The 19,754-nt window shown below is 38.7% G+C and overlaps 1 protein-coding gene across 1 annotated transcript in view; it reads left to right on the forward strand.

The window, feature by feature from the left end:
- LOC126263189 (ubiquitin carboxyl-terminal hydrolase 34) overlaps positions 1-19,754 on the forward strand; it is a 524,696-nt gene that overhangs the window by 13,880 nt on the left and 491,062 nt on the right. Inside the window, exons 4-6 of the mRNA XM_049960250.1 lie at positions 2,392-2,556; positions 9,589-9,805; positions 10,232-10,503. Coding sequence (XP_049816207.1) covers positions 2,392-2,556; positions 9,589-9,805; positions 10,232-10,503 — 654 coding nt within the window. The remainder of the gene's footprint in view (positions 1-2,391; positions 2,557-9,588; positions 9,806-10,231; positions 10,504-19,754) is intronic.

Here is a 19,754-nt window from a genome sequence, read left to right on the forward strand (position 1 = left end):
CAAATGGTTAACTGTCATATGATCCAGTTTATAACGACCAGGCAACTCCTTAGCCACTTTCAGTGTGGATCCCAAAGATTTTGGTCCGCTGTCGACAGCCTGACCTTACTAGAGGTGGCTGTTCAGCAGGCTTTTCTAAATAAACATCACTGTCTCATTATATTCTTCGATATCAGTAAGGCATACAACACTACTTGGAGACACAGTATTCTTGTGCAACTCCGTCAATGGGGCCACTTCCCCATCTTCATATAGTCCTTTCTAAGCACTTTTTTTAGGTCTGGAATTGGTGACATGTTGTCAGATTGTTTTGAGCAGGAGAATGGTGTTCCTCAGGGCTGTGTTTTAAGTGTTACCCTGTTTGCCATAGTGATAAACAGTATCCCATCTATGGGTTGGAGTCCTGTTTAGTGGTCTTCATTTGTGGATGGTTTTGCTGTTGTCTATTCCTCCTCTAGTGTTGCAGCAGTGACCCATCAGTTGCAACTTGGAGTGAGGAGGTTGAAGGAGTGGGCTGCTAGGACAGGTTTTCAGTTTTCTGCAGATATGTGTGTGTGTGTGTGTTCATTTTAATCATTCTCGTTGTAGTTTTAATTTCCCTGGCTAGTGTGTGAGGGATACCATTTGATATTGTAAAGACTCAGTGAGGTTCCTAGGTCTCATTTCAGACTCCAAACTGGTTACCACACATGAGAGCCCTCAAAGCCAAAACCCAGAAGGCACTGAATTTTATGAAGTGCCTTAGTCACAGGTCTTTGGGAGCAGAAGGGCACATCTGCTCCAGTTTTATAGGGCTTTTGTGCATTCATGGTTAGACTATGGATATATGGTGAATGGGTCAGTGAGACCTTCTTACATGAAGATTATTGACCATGAGGAAATTAGGCTGTCCACAGGTGCTTATTGGACCAGCCCGATACCCAGTCTCTGTGCCAAGCATGGGAAACCACCACTTTTCACCCAGTGCCAACTCCTCATGGCGCGTCAGGTGTGTTAAGTTCTTCACAACTCTGAATTCACCTATACACCATACTGTTGTTTGTTCGCCTCTGGAACACCTTTTCTCCCATCATCCATGAGCAACAGTGCCCAACAATGTCTTTCCTTCTCATCCTGTCTGGTAAGTCTCTCCAGATATGGGGTTCTGCGCGACTTTTGTGAACTGTACCCCTTTGCCTAAACCTCTCCAATCCTTTCCCTTCCCCTTCAACTCTTCTGCCAGAGGAAGGAGCCACTGGCTCTGAAAGCTTGTAATAGTTAAGCCTTTTGTGTGTGTGTTGCCCTGCCACCGCATGGTGAGTAGATTTTTTACCTAACCATTTACATTGTAACAAAACTACAGTGAATATATCTGGTGGAGAAAGAAAAAAATAACAACTGTTGTTTCCAAGTTGACTAAGAGCTCCCATCTCAGTGCACAGTTTTGTACCTTTTAGCATTTTGTTTTCAACAAACCGCCACTAAACATTAGCAGCACTCTGAATTTTTATTTTTATCTTTGCAAGTTGTGTTGGTCTTGATGTCTGGCATGAATTATTTTGCTTAGGCAACCTTCCAGTTGCGTTGAAGATACAATCCGAAACCTCCCATTGAGTTCCATTTTTCCCAAATTCTGAATGTTCCACAAAAAATTGGTAATAGTAACTGATGCCTCTCTCTTTCCCATCTTCCTCTGTAATACTGCATGTCATTTCATCCTGAATAATATGCCTGTTTTTATGGATGAGTTCGTCTTGCAGCTCTAACAGTCAGTGGTTTAACTTCTCTGAACACATCACAACGACTTTCACCTGATTTAGCATTGTGTGAGATAAAATTATTCTACAAATTGTTAATGTTTTCATTGCCTTTGGACTCTTTCTCAAAACCCCACTGCAAATGTTCTAAATATTCCATTACTTCCTTGCCTAACAACTTACAAGCCATTTTAATACCTGTACCATAACTTTAGATATAGTTAGAAGCAGTAGTCAGTTCTAACATTTCAGGATACGTTGCAGCATCATGTCACTTTGATGTGAGGCACAACTGTGCATTTGCTGTGCTCTCAGATGAAATAGGTGCTTAAAGAAACATTAAGTAGCCAAATTGACTACTGCCACATTTCTAGGTAATAGATGAACAATATAAGCAATGAATAGAGATACAGGTCTGAAATTTCTACATTTCGATCTCTGTTTCTGCTGAAAGAAATAAACATTAAAAAATTTTAAAATTCTAGGGTGTTGAAACTTGAGACAGCATAATTTTTTATGTTGGTATTTCTCTAATGTCTAACTGCAGTATTGTTGCAAACATCTGTGCCATTTGTCTTTAAGATAAGCTGACTTTTCATTTTTGATTGTTGTCTTGTGAAGTGGGATTTGCTTCAATTTTTGTTCTCTCTTGCAGGTATTCCTCTTAAATTTCCCTTTATATGCTGCTTTCAAACAGAGTTCAGCTGGTAAACTGGAAGAAGTTTCTGCAGCAGAAGCTGCAGCACTAAATGTATTTTGTGATCTCCATGATCCTGAAATTCCATCATTCCTTCTTCGTAATGTCTGCCTGTTTTGCAAGGTATGTACATTTTTGTCTCTCTTGTGTTCTGTTATTGTGTGTATTTTATAAAATTGCGTTGTTTTAAGATGGCATGTTCTGTTATTGTGTTCACTGTATGAAATTGCATTGTTTTAAGATGGTAATAAGTACAAATTCCAGGTGCCAACCTTGTAACTTCTGTCGCTTTTTTTCATGTAATAAAGTAAGATTTTCAATTTGCTCCTCTAAATGTTATTGGCATGTGGAAAATTCAAGGAGCATCATCCAGAAAGGCTTTAACTGGATCGGTAGTTAAACTTTTATGTTAAAAAAAGTAAAGAAGCCTATTCATAAAGTTGTCTAAATAACTCCGCCTGTATCACCTGAGCTGTTTTAAATTATTCCATGTTGTCTGTTTTGGGTATTGCCATTTCCATGTTGTCTGTTTTGGGTATTGCCATTTTCAGACCAGAGCTTAGATATTCTGAAATAAAGCTCAGTTTCTCGCTGAAGTGAGGTATCAACTATTCTCGCTCAAATCAACTAAGATGAAATTGTTCAGTGGCTTTCAGTGCATTGGAAAAAATACTATCACTAACAGAGAGGATAGAAGAACTAATTATATGGCCTGCAAAATTAGTGTTAAAATTTGAAAGAACTTTGAGTCCCAAGAAACTTATTATTAGGTTAAGCTTGAGACAGAGGTTTATAGAGAGAAACTCAGTGTAGGAAAATTAATTATAAATCACACATTTACAAACCACAATATAGGGAATCTTTGTCACAGTCTTGTTGTTGTAATGTTCATAAGTTACTCAGAAATAGGCTGTGAAATTACAGGCTTCATTGAACTGATGTCACTGTTAACTTCACTGCTGACATTTGTCTCATGATTGTCAAGTATTTTTGCTACTCCCGCTAAGTACGCTGTACTGGCTACCATGCTTGGCATTGGCCATCCAGCACTTCTTGAGTGTTGTGATGATAGAATCTGGTGATATTGTGCCCTTGAAGGGAGAATCAACACACACATAAGGCTGACTGGTGGTTTTTTAATCTTGCTAGATGAAGAGACTCCGTGATCCCTTTCTGAAAACCAATCAGAGTAGTATTGTTGGAGATGAGTTTTTAAGTGGCTTGTTTACAACATCTAGCTCCTGCAGTTTGAAGCCATACCTCCAGACATGATGACTAACAAGGGAAGGTCTTGATGGCTAGTACCAACTTTTTAAAATCAGCAATACAGTTGTGGGGTTCAGTGGATCTGAACAAATCGTGAAATTCTTTTTTGTCGATTACTTGCAAATGAGTGTCCACCAGGGCAAATGGGTGCAGGGTGTGATACCTGGGACCCTAACTTACACCACCATATAGGTGCTTTAAGAAAGTCGATCCTAGCCATGGGGTCATTACCTTGTAAGTTTGTCTCCAGTACAGCAACTTTATTCTTAGCTTCTGGTGTGAGCTTACCTTGAATAGCATCCCACACTAGCATAGCTCACTTATTGAATGGCAGACTAGTACTACAATTACAAGTAGTAGTTAAACAGTCCACCACTAATTCTATGTTCATCTAGCGTTTCTTATAGCTATTAATCACTGACCCGCAAGGAAATTTTCTTGGGCAACGTTTCATTCTTCAGGTTAGCATGGGAGCGGCTTTCCTCCTACAGTAATTGCTAACATCACAGCAATTCATTGTTTTTTTGTTTCTAGTTCTTAAATAGTAACGGCTTTTCCTTCAGTAGTCCATGTCGTATTGCTTCACATGTTGAGCATCTCATTGACATTGCTGAGTCAATGTACAAGGTAAGAGTGCACTACTGCATTTGGATTATGTGCCTCTTTAAATTGAGAAAGTTTATCAGTAAAATCTTCTGGTTGTCCGTATCAGTGCAGTACAGAAAGCCCGCATATGCATGTAAACCTGTGTGACACCAGTTGATACTCCCAGATAATTCTATCTGTAGTATGTTTAAGTTCGTGACATTACTACTCTGCCCCCTGCACCCTGTTCATGTATTAGCAAAATAATTTAGTGAAAGATGATCTTGAGGTTGAATAATTGAGGGTAGACAAGATGTGTTAGCTATAAATTATTGAACATAAAACAAAGGAAGTAGGTTACAGTACACTTATTCGCCCACTGCTTGAATACTGCTCACCGGTGTGGGATCCGTACCAGATAGGGTTGATAGAAGATATAGAGAAGATCCAATGGAGAGCAGCGTGCTTCGTTACAGGATCATTTAGTAATCGCAAAAGCGTTACGGAGATGATAGATAAACTCCAGTGGAAGACTCTGCAAGAGAGAGACGCTCAGAAGGTCGGTACGGGCTTTTGTTGAAGTTTCGAGAACATACACTCTGAGCAGTCAAGCAGTATACTGCTCCCTCCTACGTGTATCTCTCGAAGGGACCATGAGGATAAAATCAGAGAGATTAGAGCCCACACAGAGGCATACCGACAATCTTTCTTTCCGCGAACAATACGAGGCTGGAATAGAAGGGAGAACCGTTAGAGGTACTCAAAGTACCCTCCGCCACACACTGTCAGGTGGCTTGTGGAGTATGGATGTAGATGTAAAACAAAGATTAGTTATAAACATAGGCAGCACAGCAAATCTAATCATTAAGAACAAGTGGTACGTGCAGGAAGGTCCAAACTCCTGCTGAATGGTGGTCCTACAACCAGTTTTATACATAAATAAAGTTAATTATTGAACTATATCACCAGCCTGTGAATTATCTAGTGTGACATGAAAAATGACAGAATCTCCTTTAAGATCAAGCTGTGATGTGTACTCAGTATGTAAGTTCCTTCATCTGCATTCTTAGGTGCCCATAACCAAGACCTGATAAGCGATCCAAAGTGTCTCTGACTAAACAAAATCACACCACTCTGCTGTACTCTCCAGTGATAGGACACTCTCTCTCTCTCTCTCTCTCTCTCTCTCTCTCTCTCTCTCTCTCTCTCTCTCCTTCTAGATTGATGTCCCAAACTCTTCTCCTATTTTCTCCGTCTCGCCTACTCCCAACGGTACATCTTTCACCGCCAGCATCCATCATCATCATCATCATCATCATCATCATCATAATCATGACACTTCAGCCAATGAGAGCTTGAGTATCTCCCCAACAACACTTTGTACAACATATTGATTTATATACAAATGAACATCCATTCCTTCACTGATGATTCTATAACTGAAATACATGTTCTAACTGATTATGTCATGATGTTTCTGCCAACATCAATTCTTATATTTTTAATTACATAGCTCATTAAAACGGAAATATTTGTGCTTCAAATTATATTCAGCATTCAACATGGATTGATAAATCACTTCACTAATGATTGCATACTGTCTCATTTTATCAATGTAAATGTGGAGAATGGTCTGCTTCGACACCCTTAGACATGTAAACATAATATTATAGAATATTTAACACTGTTGTTTTTCTCAGTGATGGCTGCTGTCCAATGCCATTACTGAACATATGATTTATTGTGTATCGTTGAATTATTTATCACTCAGTAATTGGAAACACTGGTGTTGGGATGAAGGGTTTGATTATAAATATATGTTTATGATTGGAGGTAGTAACTTTTTATATGAATTATTGTATTTTATTGATTGACTTAATGCTCTTGCATTTTCTGTACCAGTCTTCCTGGCCTCATTTCATGTTATTAAAGTGTGTGTTATGTCTGTCATCAGCCAGCTGTTTATGCTACTTAGGGTCCAACTGCACAGTCCATTGTAGTTGACCTGCAACTGTCTGTAAACGCCCTGACAGTAAAACCCAGTTGCTTACTTGCAGTTATGTCATTGTGCATAGGTCCTCTCCATATCTGCTGAGTGGAAACCATTTCCAGCATTGTAGATTTCTGTTCATATTTACTCAGACCCAAAACCTACTTTAACTCTTCATTATGTTCCACTGTAGTCTCTGAATTCTCCCAAGACTTGTTAAGCTATGCTCTTCTGTTGTAAACGCATCCTGGTTGCCCTGCTGAGCGAAAACTATACCTCAACCACTCATCAGATGTTAACTATTTGTTATGTTCAGCTTCTGCCAGTGTTTTCTCCCTAGACCCATTATGTTATAGAGTCTTTGCAATTTTCAAGGTGTGTCACTAGATTATTTGTTAAGAGATAAGTATCTCATTTTTACTTTTATCTTGTACACAAGAAATAACCCTGTCATCAAGTTCTGGATATTTCCCAGATTTTGGCTTTCTTCAAGATTCCTTGATGAAAAAGCAGTTTACAACTTTTTCTCAAATGGAAATAAATAATGCGCATTAGATTCAGTCATACCGTACTTTGTGCAAGTTGCTGTGTTATATGTACTCCTTGTGTAATGAATAGTAGCAAATTAGGAATTTCCATCATAACTGTGCCGAATTACAAAGTAATCATTCGTTGGTGAAGACTGGTGTTTATGCTTTAGTTACAGAAAAACTGTGCCTGTCCTGTCGGGGCACTATGATAGTTACTACATTGTTACTCATAAAATGATTACTTTCCAAACATCAGTGATATTGTTGCTCCTTTTTGAACTAAGGAAAGAGCACTACAGTGGAAGATACTATGATGTGAAATACACCAATATTGTTAGGGCTACGTGGATAAGCTGCACCCTAATTATTCATGGCTGAATTATTTAGGTCACAAGTGCAGCTTATATTCTGGTCAATACAGTAGTAATCTAAAACTTATATCCATATAACTTCATAAGTACGATAACCATTACAAAAAGTTGGAGGTCAGAGTTTGCTTTGTTCTCTCAAATACTTAAATTACTGTGGGCTGATAGCAATCATTACTACCATTTCCTTCCATGGTGACTCATTAAATTATACCTGTCATGTACCAACAAATCAGAAGAATTGCTTTACAGGTTATTTCTAGTTATAATTGGTGTCATCGCTGTCATCATTGATGGTTTGTGCAGCGGTGTGGAGACTACAGGGTGTACAGACATTACATCTTTAAAGACAAGTAACAGCACTTGAATACCATTAAAAATATGCAAGATCTCTTTAAGAAAAAAAAAGACCATCATTGCTTCTGCATCTCACTCCCACGGCCCTTCTAAATTATCGGTAAGCCCCACTACTCAGTGTGGACAAACATCACACCCTAGTGCGTTTGCTTGACAAAACAGGCTATCAAATTTTGTGACTGTATTTCCCAAAACATCTTTCAGCTGACCAAATTTTATATGGGCTGTGTGCTCTTGTTCGGTGAACACACAGTCGAAACATTTCTTTGTAAAATTTGCGCATACCCTAAACTCAACGGTATGATCACGTGGCCCTGCAGAGTATTTTGCGTCTCAAAAATTGATATTGAGAGAAGCTCAGTCTCTTGTTGTTTTCTTCCAAGTTGTATTCATTGTTATTCCCAAAATTTCAAGAAGTCCTTTTTCCTAGCACTGTCATAAATAAGGCTACAAACATTATCAAAATCCTAGTAAGATGTAAGCCCACCAAATAATAATTATTTTTACATGTAGTAAAAGGTATATATGAACATAATAAATCTCATTACAACATAGAGACCTTTCTTTTCCTGCTTTGCAAGTGGAAATCTCAGGAAGAGTGGCAGCCATTATATAATTTCAAACCTGTAATGCTCAGTGCTGTCACAGCTACACGAAGAAGAAGAAGAAGAAGAAGAAGAAGAAGAAGAGCTCTTTGACGGCGATGAACATGAACATGTGGAATGAATGACTATCTGTTGACTGCATTGAATAGTAGAAAAAGACAAGTCAAATCTGTAGTGTACCAGGACAAAAGGGAGAGTTTGAAAAATAGGAAAGACAGATAAACAGCTTAGACCCCAGTCTACAAAACCTACCTGCTAGGAGGTACCTGTCATATATATTGAAGAAAATAAATTTGTGATTAACAGGTGTTAGTGGCGGGCTGTGATGTTTTAGGCTAGTACACAGCATATTACATGATCTTGCAGTAAATTGTTACAAATGCACAGAAAAGGAACGAAGTCCTGACCGATAAGTGTTATTGCTGTCTTTATTGGTGGCGGAGAGATCAACTGTGGAGACTGCATGGTGTAGAGACATTACATGGTTAAAGGCTAATAACAGCAAGAAGACAAGTTTTCACAAACTGTCAAATACCATAAAAATGTATAAGCTTCCATTAAGAACAAACGGCTACCATTGTTTCATTCAATCTGACCCGCCTAATGTTGTGAAGATCGATTCAGCCATGCTGCAGAAGTTTTGATGGGAAAACATATACATCCCCGACCTCATGTGATTTCTGTATGTTTGGAGCCCTGAAGAAAGACATTTATGGCCATCAGTCAGCTTTGGATGAAGAGAAGCATGCCAGGGTATAATCGTGATTATGTAAACCGCAAACCTTTTTCCTTAAAGGCATTGACCATCTCTTGTCTCACAGTGGAATAAATGTATTGACAAATATGGCAAATACTTTTGAAACAATAAACAGTATACTAACTTTTTTCCATCTATTTCATTTTCATAACTGCTGCTTATAGAATATATGCTAATGCTGAATTTCACTACCTGTGTTCTGTGTCATCACCACCATCAATAACATTAAGACACTACACTACATGGGAACACTCATCAGTCAAGATGACAGTAACTAGAAAGTGTGAGTAAACCAAGAAGAACCACACAAAAAGAAATAAGTGAAACATCGTGGAAGGATTCAAGCTGTACGGTGCAAAAAGGTGATGACATGTTTTCAGCTGCCAGGGGCTGCAGTCGAGTGTGTGTGTGTGTGTGTGTGTGTGTGTGTGTGTGTGTGTGTGTGTGTGTGTGTGTGTCAACAAAGGCCTTTGATGGCCAAAAGCTTATATTGTTACAGCCTTTTTGTTGTGCCTATCTGCGACTCAGCATCTCTGCTATATGGTAATATTTTTATTTCATGTGGACAGTGCATATATATGAGATGATTTATGATATGTGTAATTTCCTTTATATAGTCATGTATTCAGAAATACGCTGCATTCTGTTTGAGAAGTGTGCTAAATGTACATACAGAAATTCCTTCTCTTCTTTCTAGGCTGGTGGACCAGCAGCGATGACAGCATGTTTTGAGAACTCATCCTTGCCTGTGCCACTTGCCCATGCACTTGTTGCAGTTGTGTGCAATCTTAAATTATGGCTCAACTACCGTTCAGTTGTACAGTTGTTTGTTCCGTTGCGGTCACGTGTATTGAGATACATGTGTGGCCTTCCGGATAAGGATCTTCGTGTACCTGGTATCAAAACAATGGCAGGTAATTTAATAAACAGCACCCTGGAGATTTTTATTCTTCCACTGAAAATAAGGAAGTTTTTGTCCTGTGGAATTATCAGTTTTAATGTAGAGGAAAGCTGTGGTACACAAATGCATGTTACATGCAGCAAGGGATGAATCATTTCTTTGTAAAATTAATGATGTTGCGTTTAAATGCTTTTGTGAAGTGTCACTATTTTCTTTGTAACAATAGTTTGGTTTCAAGTAGAGGAAATATATCTGATAGTAAGTGCAAAATAATTTTGAAAGGAAAGAAACAGAAACATTTTATTTTTGCGTCCTGAATGCTAATTGATAAATTAAAATCAACTAAAATTTAATTATGTACTAACAGGTTAAAATTTAAAAGGTAATTTAACCTAGTGTTGGTATTTAGAAATAATTTTTTGGTTATTCTGTTTTCCAGATTTCATGTGGAGTGCTGTGAAGGATCCTCTTGATTCACCACTTGCTTTTGACCGTGATGGCCTTGATTTGGCTTTTAAATATTTTACCAGCTCTACACTGACTATGAGGCTTGCTGGAATTGCACAGATCAACAGCCACATCAACATGTTCAATGAACTGTGCAACAATGAAAGCATAATGGAAGTAGAAAATGTAGGCCAGAATCTTGCCAACTGGCTTATCGAAAACCAGATTATTTCGCACATATTTGGACCAAATCTTCATGTAGAGGTATGGAAAATTAATTACAGTCTTCCCTAGTGTGTCACAGTTTAATTTAATTAATAATGTTTAAATTTCTGCAACAAAGGACTGACTACTTCTGGGACACAAAAATAATATGTATGTTGTATAATAAGGAAATATAGGTGCTGCATATAGGTAAATTAATGAACCCTTGGGAGAAAAGAGAAATGGATGAAGATGAGACCTCTGTATGATGATGTGGGAAGAATTTGATAGAATGCAGCAAGACCAAAGTTTAAACAAGGTGCATGTAAGAGACAACATTCCTTTATTCTTATGAAGAACGTTGGGAGAACTGACACTAGCAGAACAGTTCTACTTGATATACAGGATACTTAAGACAGGCACAATACTCTTGCCTTGAAGAAGAATGTAGTAATCCCAATACCATAGCAGGCGGATGCAGACAGTTGTGAGTTATACCCGACTATCCGTTTAGTGAGTCGTGTTTGCAAAATACAAACAAAAATTGTTTATAGACAGAAACAAATAATGAAACTGAAGTGGGGAATATCAGTTTTGGTTCTGGAGAAACATACAAACATATGAAGTAGTACTGACTCTATGATGTATCTTATGTGTTAGGCTGAAGAAAGGCAATCCCACATATACCATTTGTATGTTTGGAAAAAGCTTTTGATAGTGTTGATCAAAGAACACACTTCCAAATCCTGAAGGTATCAGGGATAAAATATAGGACACAAAAGACAAAATGCAACTTGGACAACTAAATACAACTTGCTCAGAAACCAGACTGAAACTACGTGGTCAAAGGTGGGGCAAAGGACATGAAGGGAAGCAGTATTTGAGAAGAGAGATAGAGGCAGGATTGCAGACTGTTCCCCATATTATTCAATTTGTACAAAGAACAAGCAACGAAGGAGAAGTTTGAAAAGGAATTAAAATTCAAGAAGAACCTAAAAACTTTTGAGGATTACCGATGACATAGTAATCTTTCAGGGACTACATAGGACCTGAAAGATCAGCTGACTGGAATGCGTAATGTCTTGAAAAGAGATTAAGGCAAAGCCTCTGTAAAAGTGAAAGATTACTGGATTGTATTCAAGCTAAGTCAGGTGCATTTGTATTAGGAACTGAGGAGTTTTGCAGTTTGGGAAGCAAAATATCTGGTGACAGCAGAACTAAAGATGCCGTAAAATGAGAAATAAGAAAAACTGTAGAAATAACAACATTGAAAATAAATTTAAGTGTTTTAAGGTTGAAAGTATTTGCCTGGAGTGCAGCCATAATGTGAAAGTGAAATATGCACAGTAAGGAATATAGACAGGAGTAGAACTGTAGCTTTTGAAATGAGGTGCTACAGTAGAATGCTGAAGATCAGATGTGTAGATCAAATAACTGACGAGGAAATACTGAATTCAGTTGGGGATAAAAGAACTTGCGTAAAAGAAGGGCTGATAGGACACATTCTTAAGAGTCAATTTGGTGATGGAGGGAAATGTGGAGTGCAAAAATGTCGAAGAGAACAAGGGTTTGACTACAGTAAAGAGATACAATTGGATGTAGGTTGCAATAATTACGCAGAAATGAAGAGTCTGCATCGAACTAGTCATTGGACTAAAGACAATAACAGCAATAATATAATAAGAAAAATTCCATTTTGAAAATTTTCAAACCACATGTATCGTCTGAAGAGAAGTACTAGCAGTCTGCTTTGCAGCATTGCGAGTTTAGAGAACAGTATATAGGTTAAGTTTTTGGTGACATTATGCATTTTCTGAAAAACTGTTTTTGAACTCATCTGTCGATGTTTTACCTTATAAAGCAAACCATATAGTAACATATTCCTGGAAATGGGCAAAAGCCACATCAATTACTTAAGGTATTTCAAATATCTATACAACTACTGAAAGTGCAATTTTATTTTGCCACATGTGTTTTGTTTTGTTAATTTAAAGCATTGTCTGTGGACTGGAATCAAACCACTTGTGGTTGAGCTCTAAAACTGTTCATTTCAAAAGTTTTTAGATTTAGAACCAAACCATATTTGTAACTATGTTTGATTTCACACCATTTAAAAAAAGGCAAAATAAAAATAAATTGTCAGTAGTCAACAAAGAGGGATTTGAAGTATGTTGACTAATTATAACTACAGACACTGGCTATAAAAATTAACAATTTATTTAAGTACAATAAAAGTAAAGTACTATTTTAAAGTAACAGCCTCATGGAAGTGATGTTTTTCAAATGTACAGTTCATATATTTCTTTGTAATTTTGACAAGTGTAGTTTTTCTTGTGAATATCCTTTTGAGTTAGCAGCAGTCCATTCATTAAATAGTATTTGATCACCCAGTGTTGCCCAGTTGCTTATTTACCCCAATCTTACATTGGATACCAAAGGAATGAAATCAACTTGTAAATTAGGAACAAACATGGGTCACTTACATGGCGCAGAAATGTAAAAGAAGTATACAGCTTGTAAAGTAAAATCTTTTAAAAGTTTATTGTAATATTATTTTAACACACAACTTGATTATATACAGTTTTTAAGTTTCTCTCACTGCACAAGAGCAAGAATCATAAAGGTGTCCATAAGAGAAATATGGCGACCTGAAATTCACCCCAAGACGAGTAGAATGTCAAATGGGCCGACTTGGAGCAGGATAGGCACCACAGGTTATTTTAATTGCTACTGTCTATACTTTTCCAATTAAATTCACAAAACTTTGTCAGCATGACCAGGATGGATTCAGGATTCACACTCATAGCAGTGGAAGTTCCAACATGTAACAAAATAATTTTTTTATTTTAGATGTGAAATTTCACCATTCTTTCACTTACTATTGGCTGCATTTGTTGCTATAGGTATACTTTTCTTCATAAGTAAGAGAGATTCTTCGATGAATTTTGCACAACATACAAACCATACTTACAGGTGTATGCAACTCTAGAATTTATTTAATTTATGAAAAAAGGAATGAGTGTCTACATTTTAAACTTCATGTTTAGAAAAAACTCAAATTTTGTAGTGGATTAGATTAGATTAGTACTTGTTCCATAGATCATGAATACGACACTTCGTAATGATGTGGAATGTGTCAAGTTTTTATCACAGTTTTTAATGGATTTGGAAAATTCTAGAGTTTTTACTTTAAGGAGTTTGCGTTTAATAAGCATACCAAGTTTGAAAGTAATAGGATGTTTGTTTTGGATGTTACATGTACCTAAGTGCAGAAATTTTGTTTTGCGAAAAATGGCCATTAAAGTTTCTGCTTGTATTTGGCATTCTTTTAGAACTTTCCAGCACCATAAGCAGGTTCATATTCTAAATCAGTTTTCTTCCTTTTCACATTCTTATGATGCACTCTTCTTGATTTTATCCCCTCCAAAAATGATTTATCTGCTTTCACTACACGCGCTCTGCCTATCGCATACAAAGCTTTGGTGCAGTTCACTCCTGGCTGAATTCCCATTTTCTCTAAAACGTATTTCCTGCTTTGGACACCATCATTAAAACATGAAACTGCATCATAAACACCAATAGCAAGTGCATTTCTTCCTACAAAAATGGTTTTTGGCAATCTTTCCCATGCACATTGGTTAAAACTTTCATTTGGGTATTGGGTACCACCATGAAGACATTTCTTCAATAAGTTTTCATGTGCAAGGTCCCTGAATATAGGGTTGATGGCTTCCATTACAGCAGTTGGTAGAGAATTCCTGTAATGATATTCTTCACCACCAGCAATTGGCCTTCAGTAGCCAACCATGATTCATTTCCTTTTGGGCACAAGTTGGGAATAGGGTTATTGTCTGTGGAAATTTTGTGGAAGTATAAGGCACAAACTGCTTGCTTCATATTTTTCAAGTCCCCTGTGTTCCTTCTTATTGCCAAGCCATAATATGTAGCTTGTCAATTTCTGCATCCTTCACTTGCCCTGTCCCTTTTATTCCCTTCCCATCAGATATTTTTTTTCATGACAAATCTTGCCTCGGCCTTCTAAGCCTAGTGCCAACTCTTGTCTGTACATGTCCCACACATTCTAACTTCTGTGCAACAGTCGCAGTCCATATGGAGCACATTTTTGAACCTCAAGGAAAGCTCTACTATCACCATCACCAAGGTGCTTTACATTTCACAGGCCACGGGAGGCAACAGATCTGGTAAACAAGCTGACAACTCCCTGCATTTCCATACCTCCACTTGAGCCTTTATAGTTCATATTGCATTCATGATCTGGAATCCCTTTCACACAACTATGACAAAGTGTGCTCAACACGTCAACATCTAGTACTTTACCAGTGTCAACAGATGTTGTTGTAACACCACCATTCAATGAAGTGTGCTCTCTTTTTTTGCCAGGTACCATCAAAAGCGGCCACTATGTCTCTGTCACCATCATTTTCGATAACAAATTCTTCTGCAGCACTTTTCATTGATGATTCTGCAACTTCTTTAACAGCCCCAAGCCATAAAGTCTCAAATTTTGCTGGGGGCAGTGGAAGATTCATTACTACACAAAATGTTCTTGCTGCCTTCTGTCCCTATGCGAGCTAACATCCCAAAGATGTTTGGGCTCACATGCAGTTCCTCTTTGTCGAAATATCTTGGATCAAACTCATCTGGGGGTTGAACCGCACGTGTCGCATTTCAAGCCCTAAATTAGACACTTGTGACCCTTTGGTTAAATTATCTATTTGATGGCAATTTTGCAAAATTTCCGAGTTAATATAACACGTAATAACAGCAATAATAATATCGGGAACTAAATTAATGACCCATAAATGATGTAGGCCGCACAGTTGTGATTTAGTTAGAATAATGTTTATTCAGAAAGCAAACTAATAGTGAAAGTGGTCATATTTAGAGTTACTGTTACACTCGAGCGCATATCCATTTGACACAGTTCAATCATTCACAATCACATTGCGAATTACAAGTCCAATACTTCACTCGTTAACTACGCAAAAAAGTAGAATTCACACCAGGCGCGCGCTGCTCACTGCTCAGAGACTAAGTCCCGTGATACCACGCAACACGAAAGTTTCTAAGTCGTTTCACTTCCTAGCTGCCTAAAGACCGACTGTCCACTTTTGCGTCTCAATCTGAACTGAACCCTTTGGTGTCTCCAGCCGAACTGTCTGCTTTCGTGTCTGCACCAGCACTCCCTATATTCATCCCTGGCTGCGCTTCCCACACGCCGAATATACTTGTCAACTGACTAGGGCAGTTCTCTTTCCTGAAGCCTCCATCTGATTGGCTACAGCTTATCCTACATTATTTTACATTTTAACATATTTAAATATCCAAAGCTTGACCACTTTCATGTTCTAAATAAAGTAACAATAATATCCTTCACATAATAAACATTAAATTCTTTTACATAAAACAAATACAATTTCCTTCTTAGCTTTGAATGCCTTGCATAAATGTGCTTTCTGATAAATAAATAAAAAACAAAAGTAACTATTTTGCACTAAACATTACAGCAAATATTCTATTACCTAAAGATTCAATAAGGTGTCATGCTGTCATCGTTCAGTGTGTTTTGTGTGGAGGAAATGATGATCTGATGCCTAACTAAAATACCGATAATTAAATTTACTATATATTGTTAACAAATAAAGTTACAGAGTTGATATTTACAACATTTGTCATTTTAATGATGGGCTTCTATATGAAATGTCGGTCATTAAGATTGACCAAAGCGTTCAGATTTTAGCATTGCCTATACTATTATAGATATGATTAAAATTCAAGTTCTTAGGTCCACCATATTTAACACTACTACGTCTCTTCAGCCACAAACGGCTTCTACTGGGTTTCCATATGACGTAGGTTCTCGTCTGTGTCACCCACACACTACAGCACTTAGGCCTCAATAGACAATAGATGCCTGTGAATATCCCCATCTCATGGTGAATCTGCACCCTTTGTGTCACGTGGTCCTGGATGACAGGGTTCGTTTTGCAAATCCTGAAGGCTGACTCTTTCGGCATTATACTTAAATGAGAGCGAAATTCTCGTTAACTTGCACCTACCAATACAGCGCATGCCATGTGCTACCCTCAAATTCACATTATAACTTTTGTTTATGATTTTAGATGTCATACAAGATGCAGCAATGTTGCATTTGCTGGATATCACAGATAAGTTTGTAGCAAGGCCTTTCCTGGGACTCTCAACTTCCACCACAGAAACACACTTCACAACAAAGCAATGCTTGCACATAACATTGTCCGATATTAACTGTGACAGTATATTAACATCAAGAGTAATATTACACGAACCTTCAGATTGACAGCCTCCATTTTTATTAGCACCAAAAACAAGTTTCCTTCTTGAAGTACTCGGTGGTGGTTTGTTTACCGGCTCTGAGAGGTTGCAGTCTTGACCCACTGGTATAACATTTGTTGTAACATCCTTTACTGTGCATCTGTTGCCCTGGTGACATTATTTACAGTTGAAGCAACGAATTCTAGGCATATTGTGCGATAATATGCCACAAACGAACACAAAAATAACACAGCCAACTGAAAATTGTTTCAAAATTCACACCACACTACAAGCTTGTAACGATTCATGTTGAATATTACTTAACTTAAGTTTCCTCTGCCTGGTCCATTGATGAATGAACATGAAATTTTCATGCTTCACAAAATTTATTCACATTAATTGACATCTGAACTGCACACTCATGTAAACAAACCATGGACAGGCTTCGCTGATCTCTTTGACTTCTAAAAGTAACTTCAAAACTGACTTGTCGCAGCATCACTTTATATATAATTTTAACAATAGCCTCCAAAATAAAGCATTATTAATTTTGTACAATTTTGATGTTACAGTTAAAATTTACAAAACGTAAAGAAATTGTTGTTACAGCCGAGTAAGGTGTAAAATACAACATTGAATGACAATCTTTTATAGCAATATCTTTAGTTTTCCATAAGAAAATCACTCTGAACTTTAATTACAATAATGTTTCTTGTATATATATATATATATATATATATATATATATATATTTTTTTTTTTTTAACGTCATTATTTCTTCGTCAGACAATTGTTAGCCCCATTTTCGTAATCTTTCACCACAACACCACTCCTTTTAATACATTCATATCATCATCATATCATATCATATATGAATATAATAGAAGGAAACATTCCACGTGGGGAAAAAAAATATATATATATATCTAAAAACAAAGATGATGACCGAGCGAGGTGGCGCAGTGGTTAGACACTGGACTCGCATTCGGAAGGACGACGGTTCAATCCCGCGTCCGGCCATCCTGATTTGGGTTTTCCGTGATTTCCCTAAATCACTCCAGGCAAATGCCGGGATGGTTCCTCTGAAAGGGCACGGCCGACTTCCTTCCCCATCCTTCCCTAAAGATGAGACCGATGACCACGCTGTCTGGTCTCCTTCCCCAAACCAACCAACCAACAACAAAGATGATGTGACTTACCAAACGAAAGCGCTGGCACGTCGATAGACACACAAACAAACACAAATATACACACAAAATTCAAGCTTTCGCAACAAACTGTTGCCTCATCAGGAAAGAGGGGAAGGAGAGGGAAAGACGAAAGGATGTGGGTTTTAAGGGAGAGGATAAGGAGTCATTCCAATCCCGGGAGCGGAAAGACTTACCTTAGGGGGAAAAAGTGGCAGGTATACACTCGCACACACACACATATCCATCCACACATACAGACACAAGCAGACATATTTAAAGACAAAGAGTTTGGGCAGAGATGTCAGTCGAGGTGGAAGAGTAGAGGCAAAGAAGTTGTTGAAAGACAGGTGAGGTATGAGTGGCGGCAACTTGAAATTAGCGGAGATTGAGGCCTGGCGGATAACGAGAAGAGAGGATATACTGAAGGGCAAGTTCCCATCTCCGGAGTTCGGATAGGTTGGTGTTGGTGGGAAGTATCCAGATAACCCGGACGGTGTAACACTGTGCCAAGATGTGCTGGCTGTGCACCAAGGCATGTTTAGCCACAGAGTGATCCTCATTACCAACAAACACTGTCTGCCTGTGTCCATTCATGCGAATGGACAGTTTGTTGCTGGTCATTCCCACATAGAATGCATCACAGTGTAGTCAGGTCAGTTGGTAAATCACGTGGGTGCTTTCACACGTGGCTCTGCCTTTGATCGTGTACACCTTCCGGGTTACAGGACTGGAGTAGGTGGTGGTGGGAGGGTGCATGGGACAGGTTTTGCACCGGGGGCGGTTACAAGGATAGGAGCCAGAGGGTAGGGAAGGTGGTTTGGGGATTTCATAGGGATGAACTAACAGGTTGAAGGTTAGGTGGACGGCGGAAAGACACTCTTGGCGGAGTGGGGAGGATTTCATGAAGGATGGATCTCATTTGCCCCCGGTGCAAAACCTGTCCCATGCACCCTCCCACCACCACCTACTCCAGTCCTGTAACCCGGAAGGTGTACACGATCAAATGAGATCCATCCTTCATGAAATCCTCCCCACTCCGCCAAGAGTGTCTTTCCGCCGTCCACCTAACCTGTTAGTTCATCCCTATGAAATCCCCAAACCACCTTCCCTACCCTCTGGCTCCTATCCTTGTAACCGCCCCCGGTGCAAAACCTGTCCCATGCACCCTCCCACCACCACCTACTCCAGTCCTGTAACCCGGAAGGTGTACACGATCAAAGGCAGAGCCACGTGTGAAAGCACCCACGTGATTTACCAACTGACCTGCCTACACTGTGATGCATTCTATGTGGGAATGACCAGCAACAAACTGTCCATTCGCATGAATGGACACAGGCAGACAGTGTTTGTTGGTAATGAGGATCACTCTGTGGCTAAACATGCCTTGGTGCACAGCCAGCACATCTTGGCACAGTGTTACACCGTCCGGGTTATCTGGATACTTCCCACCAACACCAACCTATCCGAACTCCGGAGATGGGAACTTGCCCTTCAGTATATCCTCTCTTCTCGTTATCCGCCAGGCCTCAATCTCCGCTAATTTCAAGTTGCCGCCACTCATACCTCACCTGTCTTTCAACAACTTCTTTGCCTCTACTCTTCCACCTCGACTGACATCTCTGCCCAAACTCTTTGTCTTTAAATATGTCTGCTTGTGTCTGTATGTGTGGATGGATATGTGTGTGTGTGCGAGTGTATACCTGTCCTTCTTTCCCCCTAAGGTAAGTCTTTCCGCTCCCGGGATTGGAATGACTCCTTATCCTCTCCCTTAAAACCCACATCCTTTCGTCTTTCCCTCTCCTTCCC

The sequence above is a fragment of the Schistocerca nitens genome, chromosome 1, assembly GCF_023898315.1.
Source record: "Schistocerca nitens isolate TAMUIC-IGC-003100 chromosome 1, iqSchNite1.1, whole genome shotgun sequence".
NCBI classification, from domain to species: Eukaryota; Metazoa; Arthropoda; class Insecta; order Orthoptera; family Acrididae; genus Schistocerca; species Schistocerca nitens.